At 49.8% G+C, this 16,921-nt stretch overlaps 1 protein-coding gene across 2 annotated transcripts; it reads right to left on the bottom strand.

Moving 5' to 3' along the window:
• Positions 1-139: 139 nt before the first annotated feature.
• On the bottom strand, positions 140-16,597 carry SCARB2 (scavenger receptor class B member 2). 2 transcript variants are annotated; one of them, XM_064711369.1, is made up of 13 exons: positions 16,270-16,597; positions 11,376-11,533; positions 7,970-8,117; positions 6,796-6,984; positions 6,094-6,185; positions 5,730-5,849; positions 4,843-5,021; positions 4,560-4,678; positions 3,843-3,916; positions 3,016-3,067; positions 2,272-2,430; positions 2,028-2,098; positions 140-999 (listed from the first exon to the last, which is right to left on the bottom strand). In XM_064711369.1, the coding sequence occupies exons 1-12, from the start codon at positions 16,384-16,386 to the stop codon at positions 2,069-2,071; spliced, it is 1,437 nt and encodes a 478-aa protein (XP_064567439.1). In that variant the 5' UTR covers positions 16,387-16,597; the 3' UTR covers positions 140-999; positions 2,028-2,068. The 2 variants fall into 2 exon arrangements, with proteins under 2 accessions (XP_064567439.1, XP_064567438.1); XM_064711368.1 differs by lacking the exon at positions 2,028-2,098 and having other exon boundaries at positions 16,270-16,595.
• Between the last annotated feature and the right edge of the window lie 324 nt (positions 16,598-16,921).

The following is a 16,921-nucleotide window of genomic DNA, read 5'->3' as shown; positions in this document are numbered from 1 at the left end:
CCATCACAGGGAAGGAACCAAAGCAGCAGCCAGGAAAAAGAGCCCAAACCAAGCCCAAGCAATGCACACCCCAATGCTCCTCTTTAGAAGACAGTTATACACTTGGAACACACAGCTCACTACCTAATGGAAACATTCCTCCAGGAGAATATTCTTTTAATTGGGAAGGGGGGGAGGAACCTTGGTGACGTTTAACACAAGTTTCTGCTTGACAAGTAAAAAAGTGTCAGGAGTTCTCAGGACCCTGTCCATCACACGGAGGAGCGCTCTCATCCCACACATGCCAAGTCTGCATTATTCCCAGCAAACTCCCACAGCACCACCCAGCGGCTGTGTCTCCTGCCGCCCAGGAGCACGGCTGAGCTGTGGTGCCTGAAGCTGCAGAACAAAGCCCACACCCGAAGGATAAAAGCCTGGCTAGCAAGCAGAGTGGGAACACCGAGGTGCTCTGCATGGAGAAGCACTTCCAGCCGCTGGCTCGGTCCCACGCAGAGCTGTAGCTCTGGGGCAGGTCAGCTGCACACTGTGCTGTGACAGGAGCAAGGACACCAGTGACAACAGTGAGGACACATCACGGACAGAGCAGCACCCAGCCCACAGCCTGTGTGTCCCTGTCCCAGGGCCATCCAGGAGCCCGCTGCCATTGGCACTGCCACCCGTGTCACTCCCATAGGAAACCGGGCTGGTCCCTGGTGCTGATCCTCTGTGGCTGCCAGTGTGGGTACAAACAGAGGGCAGGGCTGAGAAAAGCAGGATCCAGAGAAGTTTGCAAATGAAGTTTGGAAGTTGGAACGTAGCTGAGAGAAAAGTCTCCTCCCTGGCTGCCAGTGCAGACTCCCTTCCACCTCTGTCCCACCAAAAGTGGCACTGGACACAAGCGTGGCTCCACAGGGGACAGCTGGTGTTAGGTCAGCTCTAATCGCTTGCTCTCCAAGCTCACAGGGGGAATGAAACCTACTAAGACGTCCTGATGAGTGGGGACCTCTCTTCTTCCGTGCTCTGCAAGAACAAAACCACAGCAAGTGAAACATGGCCATCAGAGACCTTCCACCATGGGAAGCCTCCAAGCAGGGAAAGGAAAAGCTCCTACTTCTAAGGACAATTCCCTCAAGAGAGCCAGGGAAGCACCAGAGGGTGGGTGGCAGCTGTAGCCACTGACACAGGACGGAAGGCCAGAACCAGCCAGGGAGCACAGGAAGAGCTGCAGACTGCTGGATGAACTCTGCTTGCAGAAAAAGCAAGAAAAACCAAAGCAGGAAAAGCACAGAATGCAGGGGGTCCTTTGTCACTTTGACCCCTGCAGAGTGTTCCAGCACATCCAGGAGAGCTGGTTTGAAGCTGGGCATGCAGGGTGGGGCAGGAATTCCCAGGACAGGCCTTGGGACACCCTGTCTGAGCTGCTGACAGCACAGGCAGGCTCAGAAGAAAAGGAAAGGAAAAAGGACCAGTCTCCTCCTGCACAGGAAACTGAAGTGCATGGGGATGGGATGGCAGTGGGACCCACTGATCCAGAGGGCTTCCCCAGGCACAGAAGGAAGTTGTAAGACAGCATTTAGGGAACACCAAACACACGAGAGCACAGTAAGCCCACGGCAACTATGAGGAGAAAACAGCCTCCTAGAGAACCCAGGCTATTCCTCTAACCAAAGGCTCCACACTGGTGCCATCTGAGCCCTGTTATGGTGAAATGCTGGCATCAGCTTTCGCCCTGACAGGCACCTTAATGCCAGCGTGCTCATAAACAGATTTACAGGCTGTCTTGTAAATAGACAATAGCGGAGAATACTTCCTGCTGCTACTGCTGTCTGTGCAATTTATCTGTTCTTTGACCACAAATTTGCATTGTGATTCTGGAAAATAACCCACTGGCACAATGCAGTTCTTCTGCCGAGAACACTGACACCAACTAAATCTGTCCTCACATATGGTGGAGGTTTTGCATCTTATCCTTCAGGGTCCTCTAGACAGGCTGATTTATTTCACTACTGTTGGCAAGGGAATTGGCACAGAGACAGGACCTGCCTTACCAGGCTTCTCGGATTAACTCCGCTCCTTTGCTTTGGCGCGTTTATTCTGAGTCTATTAAAACTTCCCCTCCCTAGAAAGGTCATTCCCAACAAAAACAAGATAAAAACACGTGCAGAACGACACCAAAAGATAGAATCAACCACAAAAAAAAAAAAAAAAAAAAAAAAAAAAAAAGAAAAAAAAAAGAAAAATCAAATGCAGGCAGATGGACAGCAAGCAAAGTCAAATGCAAGTGCTGCTTACCTCTTCAGTTATCCTCTGAGACCTGCAAGCCATCACAATGAAAACAATCCCAAACACAATCCCCAGAGCCATGATTACAAAGGGGATCCCAGTCACAACACTGGCTTCCAGCAGGACATGCCTGAGTTTGCTGGCAGATGCTTCATCAATCAGAACACTCTGGAGCAGAGAGAGATGAAGAGGAAATTGAAAAAAAAAACCCCAAATCTTCATTTATTTCTGTGCTTTCTATAAGATCACTTTTGTGAAGGGCAGGGAAACAACACTCCCACAATTCTCCACCACTGTTTCACTGCTTCCTGACACACTTTCCCCCTAAAATTCTTCCAGGGGGCACAGGGATTAGCTAGTCTATTTCAAAGGAAAATAGGGATTTTTAACTTATGTTTTAGGAATGGACTAACACCAATTGATTCAGTGATCTGACTACAGCACAGGAATATTCACAGCAGATGACTCAGGAAAAGGTGTGATCTCCTGAAGTCCTGCCTCTGTCTGAGCACCCCTCTTCCTCATGGCCAACTCCCTTCAGTTTAAAAGGAGTGTCTGACTGAGAGTGTTAGGGAAGGCTAAAATTAACAGTACAACAAACAGCAGGAGGGTGTTAGTTAAGAAACAGGCAACAGCTTCCTAGCTATTGCTGTACAAACAAGAAAATCAGCATTTTCTTTTCTGGCTGGCTTAGAGTGTATTTCTGTAAGCATTAACATGCCACAATGCTGGAAAGACAGCAAAACTATTTACCTCATTTATATACATCACTGGGAAAATCAGCGTTCGGATGTTGCCGGTTTCACTGCGTGGGAAAAAAAAATTATGGGTTTGGACTTTTCCACCTGAGGGTTGTGAAGACAGATTATACAAAACCAATGAAAGAGGAAAGTGTCCCTAAAAAACCTCTGGGCTGTTCCTTTTTGCTGTGTATTTTCACCTCCCTGCTGGAGTAGGACAATCTCAATCTCACAGATGGATAAATTCTGATTCGGGAGTAGGGTGTATTTTGGGATTTGGTGGGCAGTGAAAGACAGGGATCCATCCAGGGCTCATTAGTAACTGAGTGACAGATTTGTGCCAGGCAGCAGGAATTGAGCTAAGCTGATGTACTGAAGGTTACTCCTACTTGTAAAACACAGGAACTATTGTCCGAGCCACATGGGCACAGCAGCAAAAATCCCCCAACAGTTGGCACATGTGGAATCTCAGCGCAGGCAGGAGCTGTGTTACTGTGACTGCTTCTGGGCACTGGGAAACAAGCCTGAAGGACACCCCTGAGTCTCCCAAGGGGACTGCGCAGATAAAATACTTGTGCTGTAGTTATTACAGCCAAGCTGCGCTAGGAAACATCAGGAGCAGTAGCTGCCATTCAGCATTCTTTACTCTGCAGGTGGAACTACAGAATCTGCTTGATCTGTGAGATGGGAGCATACTGTCCCTTAGAACTGAGATTTTATTGCACTTCCCTCTCTCACGCTTGCTCTCTCCATCCCAAATTCCATCAAAACACTGCAGAACAAATCATGCTGAACATCAGGTTAGATATGAAACTCCACCCAGAAGCAGAGAGCACTCACAAAAATTCAGGTAATTTTCGGACGTGAACGTTGACCTGCATCCTCTTGGCTGCCTGCAAGACGAGCCCTGTCAGCTGGGGAATAAAAGAAATCAGTGTAAAAAACCCAGTGAAGGTGAAAGAACAAGAACTGTGAGAATGCAGTTCTGGTACACACCCCGCAGCAGGATCTGCACCAGGCCTGAGAGAAGCTGTGGAATTTCCTCCTGCTTTAGCTGCACATAACAGCCCGGTGAGTCAGAGCACTGTTTCTATAAACCAGGCAGGTCAGTGACTGTGCTCTTTTCCTTGACCCACATTTGTCTGTGGGGGTGTAGAGATCACTGCTGTACTGGTTTTAGCTGGGAGAGAATGGATTTTCTCCACAGCAGCTGGCATCAGGCTGTGTTTTGGAGCTCTGATGAAAACAGTGTGGGTAATGCAGGGATGCTCAGTGATTGCTGTGCAGCCCTTGCACAGCTCCAGGCCTTTTCTGTTTCTCACACTGCCCTGCCAGTGAGTGGGTGGGTGGGGTGTGTGACACTGGGAGGGGACAGAGACAGGAGAGCTGACCCAAAGTGCCCAAAGGGATCTCCCATTCCATCCAGCATCACAGAACTACTACAGATTCCTTAAGGTCAGTGGGACTATGCCAACACCCACCACGCAAGGAGGTGACCTGAATCCAGGTGCTTGGATCCATTCACCAACAGAACCCTTGAAAAAAGGCTGCACTTACAGGATTGATATCCAGAAATGTCTCATGGTATTCTTTTTTGGGATGCATGCCCTCTATGTCCTCTACAAACTTTGGATCTGCCTGGTAAAAATGTGGAGCTGACAGAAATATTGGAGCACCTGAAAAGCAGGAACACTGTGTCACCACCAAAACCAAAGGCCGAGCAGGACCTGGGGAAGCCCTGGAGGACCCCACAGCTCTGAGCAGTTTGCAGAGAGGGGAAGGGGCCCCTGTGGAGCCCCCACGGCCCAGGGGCTGTGGGGCAGCCAGGGCTGGGCCGTACCCTGCTTGCAGACGCTGACGTTGAGCACGCCGGTGCCGGGGCAGTTGCCGGCGGGCACGCAGAAGCCGGCGTTGGCCGGGTTCACCGAGGTGTTGGCAAACACCATGGAGGAGGGCACGAAGCGGAACGTGGGCACCCCGGCCACGGCTCCCGAGCTGTCGTACACCAGGAACAGGGACCTGTGGGGAAGCAGAGCAGGGCCAGGCCTGTCAGGCTGCAGCAGTGCTGAGCCCAGCCGCATGTGTGCCCCTGTTGATGCCCCAGGTTGCGGTCCCACCAAGCTCTGAGCAGCAAACACACATCCCAGCATCCTGCTGCTGCACACAACAGACAGTCCTCATATCACTGCTGCATGTGGTGTGAGTGCTGGCACCTCTCCTGGGAGGGACCAGAAAAAGAACACAGTTGTGAAAGACAGAACAATCTGACAGGTTCTGAATTTAGCCTAACATGTGTCTGTATGGATTTAAATAATTCCAGCTTCGGTTTGTTCTTCATGCACTAGGAAATCAGCAAGAGGGGACAGAAGGTGTTACATAAAGAAGAAAAGACCAAGATTTCCTTGGTACATTTCAGACAGCATCACGTAAAGTCATTAATCTCAGAAGAGGGCAGCCTGGGTACTCTGAAAAAGCACAGCACAGAGGAAGACTTTGGAGGAGTTTTTGTCCAAGTTTTCACCTCATAAATCTTCACTTTGAAATAACACATCCTTAACTGCAGATTGGGAGGGTTTTTTGTAACTCTCATGTTCCCATCACAATGCAGAACACTGTGAGTGTTAAATGAAATCACAGGAGGAGAAGCACCAGCCTAACATGACACCTTGAGAGGAATGGATGTAAACACTCTGCTTTGAAGCCTGAGTGCCACCATCTTCTCCTCACCTGCAGAAATCTGAAGAAAAGATGTAAATGTTCTCATCCTTGCTGATCAGCGGGTGAAAGGATGTCCCATCTGTGCCATTGATCATGTTACATGCCTCTGTTGTCCACCAGCTCAAGGACCTGAGGAAAGGGAAGGAAAGAAGGCAAGGGCTAAAAGATGTCCCAGCAGCAGTCAGGCCATGCCAGCTCCTGGCCCAGGCAAATGGGAATCAGACCTGTACAGAGCCAATTCCTCCTGCCTCAGCCCTGCTAACAACAAAAGCAATTGAAATGGGTTTAAGTTGCACTTGCATTCTCTTTAAACTGGCACCAGGCAAGCAAGGGGCAGATTGTGACAGAGGCAACAGTACACTGAGAAACTTACTCTTTTCCTTTCCACTCCACAATCCTGGAGAAGTTCAGGTAGTTTGTCTCCCCACTCAGGAAAACATATTCTCCATCATCAGTTCCGTTCATCTGCAAACAGATGCAGGAGCTTTCAGTGGCTCCAATCCTCCTGTGGCACCTGGCTGCTCGCTACAATGGGGTGGCAGGACTTGAAGCTGTCACCACTTCAAATCCACCCCGGGAGTGATGGACTGCCCCTGAGAGCTGTGCAGTTCATTGAACTCCACCGTGAACAGGAATGAGGTGGAAGTGACTGGGAAAGATCCTTACACCTCACAAACAAAGGAAATACAACACCTGATGAGCCTTTTCTCCTTTTTAGGGCTGCCCCTGAATAAAGAGTCCTCGGGAAGAAAATAACCCCACAGAAATAACCTCAGCACTGCAGATATCCCCATGAAGCAAGGACTCCCCTCAGACCAAAATGACATGGAGTGACCAGAAATACTGTGCAAGCCAGGAATGGCTCCAGCACAGAATTAACATCCAACTTCAGTCAATTACTAAGGAAATCAGGACATTTTTCTGGCAGTTTGCACACGTGGCTCCACAAAGCCCATGTGATTCAAGCGAGCACAGGCAATAGTGGAGGATGCTGTCCTTGGAAAGCTTATCCATCCCTCCCATGCAGTGCCATCACCCCCCAGGGACAACAGCAGCAGGTGTGGCCACGGGTTACCTTGCTGAAGAGCCCGAAGACGGGGTCGATCTCGGGGTGCAGGACGTGGATGGTGGAGAGCAGCCTGTCCTTGTAGCCCCAGAGCAGCTCGTGCACGCTGCGCACAGTGAACAGCGACTCCTGGTACAGCAGCAGCAGCACCTCCGTGGCAAACTGCAGAGGGGTCGACCTGGTCCACTCCATGGCAGTCTGCAGGGCATGGGAATGAGGCAGCAATGGTCACATTTGCTGGGCAACAAACCATCAGCTGCATCCAGGCACAGACACTTTCCACCGTTGCACACCCATTTCACCAAAATTCAAACATTTATTTCCTTTCCAGCTGACAACAGGCCTTTAAAGAGGTCATAACAAAAGGAGGGCATTCCTTCTGGGCTAACCAACCTGTGGTTCTTCTCATACTGCCTGATACAGTACATCACAGCCAAAAACCTGAAGGAGAGATAATCCTTACCATCACGAGGTGCCTGGGAGGAATTGAAAACACAGGGTCTGTATTGTCTGCAACTTTCATTAAGCTGAGTCCTATCTACTACTCATACAGGGCATTTCTGTATTCACTCGTAAAATCAGGCATTTTTGGAAATGCTGGGGACAAAGTTGAAATGAAGGAACCCTGCAAATGAAACTAAACCAGGATGGAGAGCAAAGGCTGAATGACACCCCCAAGTATTTGAGTAGAGGCTGACTGCCTCTGTGACAGCTTGGGATCTGCTTGTTCTCATGCTATCCCTGTATAAGACCAAAATAATGGTCTGCCTGTGATCACCATGAGATTCTCTGTCACCTAGTTAGTGCAGTCTGGGGGTGCATTTTTTACTTTAATTTCATTCAGCTCTGTCTGGAACTGCTCTACTGTACTTTGTTTCTGGTTTAGGAAGCAGACTTGGAGGCAGGAATATCAGGCAGGCCTGATTTGCCCCTGTCCCTGGAGAGTGTGTCATCTTGAAGCACCAGGGGAAGGCACTGCAGAGATGTGAGGAGAGGGAGGAACAAAATAAGCACCCCACAACAGTCCCGCCCCAAAGTGAGACCAGCATCTGCCCAGGACACAAGCTGCCTCTATTGTTCTTCCATCACATTCATCTACCACAGAGAGTCAGGATGAAGCAACACACTGCTCCTTATGAAGTGTGTCAGGATGAATTCCAAGCAGGAACAAAAGAGGACTCACCACTGCAGGGATATTTACTGTCCTGATCAGGTCCACTTCAGGGTCTCCCATTGACTTCTCAGGTTCAAATACATAAGTCTTTGGGTTTAGAGCAGACACTTTGGTTCCATTGTCTAAAAACTGGATGTGCACTCTTGGCCTGTATTCCCTGAAAGACAAGAGTTTGTTCTCTGACTGAGTTAAACAAATAGAGCATTAGTCACAGTTAACTTATGGCTGTTTTTCTGCTTTAAGCATGAAAGGGTGGCATTTTCAGTTCTTTGGAAGCAGATTCCCTCACTGACACAAACTCCCTGCTGTGTCTGCATGAGCTTAGTCAGACCTCATGGGGCATCTCCAGAAATGCCACCCTGAGTGCTAATTGCACTTTGTATTTTTGCTTCATCTTTAAAAATCTCAAAGGAAGGACAATTTCAAATGGCTCAGAAGGACTTAAAGGCACCATATATGAGATTGCCCTGAAGTCCAGTGTGAAAATGAAACTTTTGCCTCTGCTGCAGGCAAAATCCACTTCCAGAAAGACGCAGGCTGCGTGTCATGGGCCTGACCCAAGAACCCACCAGAATCCTTCTGCTGCCTTCAGAGCATGTGGCTTACATGTGGCACGACCACAGAACAAGCCTCCTTTTAGTTCTTCTCCTTTAATTCTCGAGCAGGAATCCTGGGCACAACAGAAATTCAACTGAACTTTTGCTTTTCACTACCTGGAAGGTTGCTGCTGTTCCTGTCTAAGCACTCAGACAGCAGGATAAAACTCAGGATTGCTGACAGACCAGTCCACTTGGCAAGGAACATCAAATGCTACCTGCTGGCCTGACAAGAAGTCAATTTGCATTGCCATTAGCACTTGACCAACCAGGATTCTGCAGCTCTGCTGACACACACTCGTTGCTCCAGCAAACCCCAAAAGGGAAATGGCAGCAGACTGCTCACTGCCTAGCACACGCAGGAGGGGAAACTCCTCCTGTTTCCTCAGCCTGCAGTGACTCAGGAGCCTGTTGACTTTCACATTTGCCTGGGCAAATGTCAAGTCACACGATGTGAGGGAGAATTGTTCTGCCAGATGATGTACTCTGATGTTCTGCATCCAGTTTGGATTGAAATTCTGTCCTGGCTGCACTGAATCCATCAGTGCAGCTTCACAGCAGGCTGCATTACTCTGGCTCAGCCTTCACATCTAAGGCAAACTGGAAAAGCCTGTGAAACTACTGCTATCAGAAACCAGCCACTTCCCATCTTCCTTACCCTAAGTGTCTCTCCCACTCCCCAGCATCCCTCCACCCAGGAACATTTGGCAGGACCCTCTTGGACAGCAATCTATTTCATACCCCGGGGCTGGAACTGAGGGGATGGAAATGGACAGCTGTGAAATGCCTTCCTAAAATAGGCCAGGAGTAATCTGAGACACCTCTCCAGCTCTGGAGAGGAAAATAATACTCCCTGATGAGGGATATGAGTAGGACGTTACTAAGGCTCTAAGATGTTGAAGTTAAAAAGTTGTAAATACGTGCAAGACCAGACAATATTCCAGTGCTCTTTTGGGACTCAGCAGGCTTGGGCAGATAGGCAGCTTGAACTTTGTAATTACTTATTTTACATGCTGCCACTTCAACTTCCAGGATTTAAAAACACCAGCACTACTATGTTTTTGTTACAGAATCTGCCTGAAGTGCTTTACACTGTATGCTGGTGAAAAGTCTGAGCTGCAGAATAAGACTCTCTGGAGCCCTCCCTGTCACTGACTGGATTTTTTACTCTCTGCTTGTCTGGCCCAGTTCACTCCCAGCCCTTCCCCAGCCTTTTTTTTTCTAAAAACACAGAGCCATGCACTTCACATTTGTGCATTTTGGGAGTTCTGCCACGTGCTAAGGCTAAATGAGGTTTCAGTGCTTTGCCACACAGGGCCTGTGGAACCAGCTGGAATGTGCAGCCTCTTCCCCTCCCTCTCTGTCCCCACCAAGAACACCTGAGGGAGGGCTGGTGTCAGGGACCTGCTTGCAGGCAGCCCTTGGTGTGGGATGCAGGGAAAGGCTTTCCCAGCAAAGCAGCAGCTCAGGCTGGGCCTCCCCTGGGGCAGGGCCCAGCCCCAGCCACCCTGCTGAGCTCCTCCATGGACAAGGTGCAGCTTCCCAAAGCAGGCTGTGTGGGACACCCAGGAGGCACTCAGAGCTAAGGAAAGGGAAAGAAGCTGGCAAAGAGGACTGAATGCCAGCCTGTGTGAACCCTGGAGCTGGTCCTGTTCATCTTCCTGACACTGAACACATTGCTGACTGATGCCCAGCATTACACTACACTACACAGACCTGAAGGAAAGCTTGAGAACTAGAGAGCTTGTGGATCATCTTTTCTCCAGCTCTACTGGCTCCTGTAATAGCAGGGATTTTGCCAAAATACCACATGGAGTTTGCCAGGACTAAACAGACACAGGTCTAGAATGCAGAGGAGACAGGGGAAGGGACAGTAGGCAGGGGGAGAAGGGAAGCTGAGCTGTGGGAAGAAGGAAACTGAAAGAGATAACACAGAAATCGAGGCTACCACAAAGGCTTCTGCTTTCATTCCAGGCCTTTTTCAAATACCAAGAGATTCTGATAATTTTGCAGCTTAGGTACAGGCAGTTCCTTCCAGCAGTGAGCCCGTGCCCAGCCTGGATGAGCCTGTGTGACCAGAAGTGAGGCTGACAGTCAGGAAGCCACCTTCTTGGTGTGGGGACGAGTCCCCCATCACAGCAGGACTCCCAGGACCACAGCCCTTCCTGCCACAGGCCTGCTCCTGGCTGACATGGCTGCAGGCAGCTGAGCACATCACAGATCTAAAGGAAAACTTGTTTGTAAGGGAGTCAAATCTCTCTGTGCCATACAGGACAGCTCTAGGAGCTGGACAGTATTTAACATTACACGTGGCCTCAGTAAATCCATCAGCAAAAATGGGAGATAGGTTTAAAAGCTAAGCAGGTGTTCCAGTGAGGGTTGGCTCAGGAAGACCCTTTTAGTACCACCCTAAGTGTTTTTCTGGCCACATTCCACCCATGTGGGATGGTGCAACTCCAGCTAGGAACCAATTCCTGAGCAAGCATGAGTCACACTTTTGTGCAACACTCCACTCTCCCTAGCCTCCCAAACATCACCCAGCTCACAAGACAGCAGGCCAGGATGCATTAACTTCCTCTGTGTCCAGCAGTGAAGAACAGCAGCAAAACTTGGTCCAAAATCTGACAGAAGTCACTGGCCTCATCTGAAAGCAGCTGCAAGTGTCAGTGCTGTCTGTGTGGGCTGTGACCACGCTCCCCTGGATAAACCTGCCTTCACACATTAACAACTAGGTTTTCTCCCAGAATGGGACCCCAAGCCTTCTGGATTCCTCACACAGCAGAGTTCTTGTGGAGTGTGGAACTCCTGAAAGGTCTTACCTGTAGGTGTATGGTCCTATCTCCTCCACGAGAGGAGTGGCACCTTGGAGCACTTCCAAAGGATTTGTCACATTGAAGAAGTAGAACTGCATGTAGACTGGGGGGGGAGGGTCCTCCCAGGCCTCAAAGGTTTCTGTGCCATTCTTCAGGACTGTTCCCTGAAACAAGAGAAAGGCACATCAACTGCTGGTGCTATCATGCTGCATGGCACTGACAGGAGAGAGGAATTCCATACCTGGGGAACAAGCACAGGCAGTAAGACTCGAGAGAGATCCCAGTTCTAGATCTGCTTTACTTTGGAGCAGCTCACTCAACATCAACCAAGCCAGGCACCTGCTCTCCTGGCCACAGGCCAGGGGCAGCACTGCTTGGTTTGTAGTTCCACTCCTCCCCACAGACAATTGTGCCTGGCATTTTTCAGAAGGGAGACTGACCAACTACTACTCAGCAATCCTGTCTCCTTTCCTGCATCAGTAAAAACCTCCACCTGGTGCAAGACACCACAAAACGTGCCAACATTACAGATAAAAGTACAACTCCTTGCTGGGAGGCCAACAGAGTGCTGGTCTTGATGATTTCTTTGCCCAAGAATGTCAGATTCCAACACAGCTGTGAGATTCTGTCTCCAAAGCAATCAGACTATTTTTTGGTGGCCTGAGAGCATAACTGTGAATGTCAAATTGCTTTCACATAGGCACTCTAGGATTTGTGTCTTTCCAAGGTCTTGGAATAGGGGAAAGATTGTTCTCCCTCTGTCTTTAATTTCTTTCCTACAGCCGTGTCAGCACCTGCATCTTCAGACCCATAGTGTGTCAGTCTATTTGGTAACCAAGCTATAAACCATTACTTATAACAGAAGCACTTAGGAAATGAAACACTAATTCCCTTACCTCAGTGATACCCCTTATCAGTATATACACCTTACATGGAAAGTCACAACCACACCTGTCATGTAGAGCTCTGCAATGGAGGTCTCAATCTCTCACTTTATTACTTTTCCATTTTGGATTAAATTCACCCCATTTATAAAACATCTCCACCACCAAAACAAGGCTTTTCGTGTAGTTATAACTCTGGAACTGCTGCAGTGGTCACACAGAGAAATCTGGCTGGCAGAGGGAATGTCCGGGAGTAAACACAAAGAAAACTCTATCTTGAAAACCACATCACCTGTAGGCGGAAAAAAGGGAGGAGGGAATGATTTGCAATTAAATGGGTCTCATCTACACTCATTCTTTTTATTCTTCTGAGAAAACAAGTGAAATATTGTGAGTGGAAGCTCAGAAGCAGAGCAGGCTGGACAGATGCCAGCTTGTGGTCAATGTTCAGGGAGTCTTATCAGTCACTCTTGCCTCAGGACTCATTCTTGGCCTTCCCACTTAAGGAGCTGTTTTCTCTCCATGTAGACTTTAATTCTGAGGGATGAGATAAAGAAGACTGTTTCAAAGACAAACTTGTTGGCAGGAGCTTGGCATGGCAGCAGTAATGCTGAACAGCAGTGAGAGCCAGCCCAGCTGGTGGCACTTTGCACTTGCAGCATGCTTTCCCCATAGGATTAAATCCCATTTATTCTGTGTGCACCTCAAAATTTAATGTGTTTCAGACACGCTTGAGGAGCTTGGAGCATTTGTCTGGAGCTACCAGCATCTCATATATACAATTTCTTACACAGGCTGATGCTTTTGATCCTGATTTCTTATGATTTATGCCAAGGAGACTCATCTCTGTATTCACTGGTCATATTCATTCCAGATTTATTTCTTGGATTGCATGGCACAATTTGCATCTCACACAGAAATTAAGTGTCTATTTATTATACAGTGACAGCAAACTTGCGAACTGGATTCAGAGAGACTCCCAAAAACTGACAAGTAACGAAACATGGTAAGCTCTTTTCTTCTGATTTTCACCAAATGTTACCAGGGGTATTTCAGTCTATCACAGGATATTACAAGGACATCAGAGCTTCTTCTTTCCAAGCGGAGTCCACGCTCATTTCCAGTGTTCCAAAGCAGCCTTCCTGCTGACTGTATTTATCAGCCAGCCCTGAACCCACAGCCCTCTCATTTGCTGCTGTTTCCTTGCCTTGACTGTACTTTACACACAGGAAATAAACAGGGAGCTTTCCCTCCCAAATATAACAGCTACTGGCAGTGATGGTGGGAGCGGGAAATGGTACTGAACATTCCTGAAACCTACACAGAAAATTTAATTCCTTTATTTCATTTTATTTCTTGGAACCTCTAAACATTTTAATTCAAAGACGCACTTTCATGCGTTCATCTATGACAGAGTTTAACTGCACCTTGTTAAGGTGGTGGGGTAAGTGTTCAGACCAGCATGAACAGACCTCTCTGGGAATGGCCTGCCCCAAAGGAGCCTCCCAATGGATCCTTCAGCTAGGCCTTCATACTAAACTCTCCTGAGAGCTCCAGTGTTTTGCATTAAACAACAACAGCAAAAAATTATCAACACATCAGCTACATCAAAGGAGAAAACATCTTCCTCATCCTTTTGGGCCTCAAACATTCCAGCCAACTCAGCTCAAGAGATGGCTGGTGACAAGTCCAGTGGAATTTCAAGGGGTGTGAAGAGTGTTTTCTAAAATTCTCAGCCTAAGGGATGTGGTGTGAAGGAAACACCTGGGCCAAAGGACTGACTGACTTCCAAGTCTGAAATGAGGAGCTCCAAGATTGATTGTGTGTGTGCATATATATATACACACATATATATAAATGTATATAATATTAGGTTGTATTCTCAATTGCACACCTATGGCAATAAATACATCAGCATCTCTCCATCAGAGAGCACAAAGCAACACCACTGGCAGCTGGAATGCCTCTCTCCTGGGGAAGATTCATCCTTGTTCATTACTGATTTTTCCCATGACTCTCTAGAGTTTCAGGTGCTAGGCCCTGATAACAAACAGGTTTTGGAATTCTGCTTGGGATAGCACGTTTAGTTCAGAGAAATTTTTAAAAATTGCAAACAAAGAATAAGTTGATGAGATTTGAATGTCTTCTGGGAAAAGTGCTGCCAGTGTTCTTGTCACAACACATCTGCCCACTGATTTCCAAGGGGATGTGAAGTCTGACAGCAGGCTGGATTCTCCCTCTTCCCACACCTTCTCTGTATCCCAGACCCTGCCTTTGGCTGGAAAGGCTGCTGCACACAACCCCCAGTGAAAGCAGAGCCATCCTCAGCCGTTCCCAGGTGCTGGCTGTGGAGACACCAGCGCCTCAGCTGCTCCAAAACGCCTCTCCACTCCAGCTGCACTTGAGACTGCAAAGGACGTCTGGAAAGCCCTCAAAGGAACAGGGACTCCTCGCAAAAGCTCAGGTCTTGCCCATTCCAAAGGCAAATTTAGATTTGTCTATTTGCACAAGATTTTCTAAGCTACACATGCGGTTACGCAAGAGACAGCAGCTTTCCCAACTACACACAAATGAGGGGAAGCTCACGTGGGACGAAGCAAATGTGGAGAGCAGCCAGCTCAGCAGAGTGACAGGGAGCAGCGTGCTGTGGGGCTGAAAGCTGTGCTTCCCCAGCCCGGGGGTGTGGCTGCGGCAGAAGGCGCACCGGGGAGCTGGCACCCCTGGCAGGGAGCCGGGCAGCGCATTCCCTGCAATCCAGATGTGTGCCAGCACGGGCTGGAGAGCAGCAGGCAGCAAAGAAAGGCCTGAGCTCTGGAAACTTTATCCTGCATGACTGCAAGCCTGCTGAGCGAACAGCAAGCGGCTCTTACATAAGTTGCTCCGAGGAAGGAGCAGGCGGCCGGAGATAATGCGCGTAAGGAGGATCACGCCTAATTCCCGACAGTCCTGCTCCAAAGCACTGCTCCCACCCCGCTAACAGCAGCGAGAACACGTGGAAGCAGAACTTCTGGGATGCAGGGGAGGGCAGACTCCTTCCCAAGGAGAGCCAAGATCAGGGGGATGGAGCTGTGCTTCCAAGTGGCACAACCTGCTGTAAGCTCAGGGCCAACCTAAACCAAACCGATTTGTGGCAATGCAGTTTCCATGGTAGGAAATGCTCCCTGTCAACAGCCCAGAGGAAAGAACAGTAGGTTTGGAGATCACAGATAATCTGGTCACCACTTAGACAACAGCTCTGGACAAATCCCTTCATGGGTTAGCGTTCCTGGCTTCTCTGTCAGAATAAGAGCTAAGATAATATTCCTCAGATAAATAAATAATTGTTCATTACAAAGGAATTCCAAGAGAGTTACTAACACAGCTGACCCTTCCCACTGGGCCACTGCATAAATGCACAGAGCCACTCAGGGAGAGAAACAAAAGCTTAGGCAGGGCAGGAGCAGTTCAGGCCTCTGCATCCCCAGCAACACCAGGATGGGTGTCCCCGAGTGCGGAACAACCCGGTGAAATGCCTGGCTGCCATCACCCAGCCTGGGGAACAGGCTTGCAGACACCACGTGTTCCAGCCCACAGCACCTCTGGCCCTGCTCCAGAGGCACCCGTAAATGGAGCAGCAGAACAGGTATGAGAGCTGCAAGCAATTTATGATAGAGTTGTCAAAAAGAAGAGGTGCTTCAGGTGCCTCCTGCTCCTCTCAGGCACTGCTGCTCTGGAGAGGACTCCTTGCTACAGCTGCTGCCCCACAGTCAGCAGCTGCCTCAAGAAGAGACATTTTTACCCCACCCTCGCCCGATTTTTACTCAGCCCAGGGACCAGTGCAGCCTGAGCTCCATTCTGAGCCCCAACCCAGCCGGGTGGGGCTGGGCAGGGGGGGGGGTCCACGGCACAGGGATGCTCCTGCCCACTCACCCATCGCCGCTGCAAGGAGGCAGCCAGCCTCCTCCCTCCCTCGGCTATTTTGAGAAGGAATAACCCAGCAAACCAGGACCGAACCGGCAACGCGGCAATGCTTTTACCTGCTTCACCTGCAGATCCACCACTGTCTGGAAGACGTGCGCGACCAGCAGCGAGATGCTGGCGATGAGCAGCGTCATGGCCAGGACCCCCACGGTGACCAGACACAGCGACTTCATGGCTGCTGTCGCCGCCGCTGCCGAGCAGGGAGCGCCGGGGCTCCGCCGGGCTCGGGCTCCGGGGGCGGGCGCACCGCGGGCCCCGCCCGCCAGCGCCGGGAGCAGCCGCCGCTCCCCGCCCTCGGCGCCGCAGCCGCCGCCGCTGGGCCGGGGGTGCTCTGCTGTCCCGGGGGATGCTCTCCCGGCTCGCCGGGGCCGGGACAGCGTATGCCAAAGGAACGGGGCTGGTTCCTGCCCGCAAGGACTCCTGGCACAGCCGGAAGGCTCCTGCCCGCTGGGGATGGCGGTGCTGGAGCGCCCCGCTCGGTGCGGCGGGCAGCGCCAAAGGGCGCTCTGCAAAACAAGCGGAGCAATTCCACAGCGAGGTTAATGCGGCAAAGCTTAGAGGCGCTTCGCGCTCCCTTCAGACTGAATTAGGCATGGCGGGGAGCGGGTTCTGCCACACTTCAGTGCAGTTCAGTTGTTTAAGTAGGTTAAACCGCTCTTGAAAAAAATCAATCACATCAATGTACCTGCTTTTTCAAAAGCCAGCGTG

The sequence above is a fragment of the Zonotrichia leucophrys genome, chromosome 4 (genome assembly GCF_028769735.1).
Source record: "Zonotrichia leucophrys gambelii isolate GWCS_2022_RI chromosome 4, RI_Zleu_2.0, whole genome shotgun sequence".
Classification (NCBI taxonomy): Eukaryota; Metazoa; Chordata; class Aves; order Passeriformes; family Passerellidae; genus Zonotrichia; species Zonotrichia leucophrys.
This window is presented reverse-complemented; position numbering and strand designations above follow the sequence as displayed.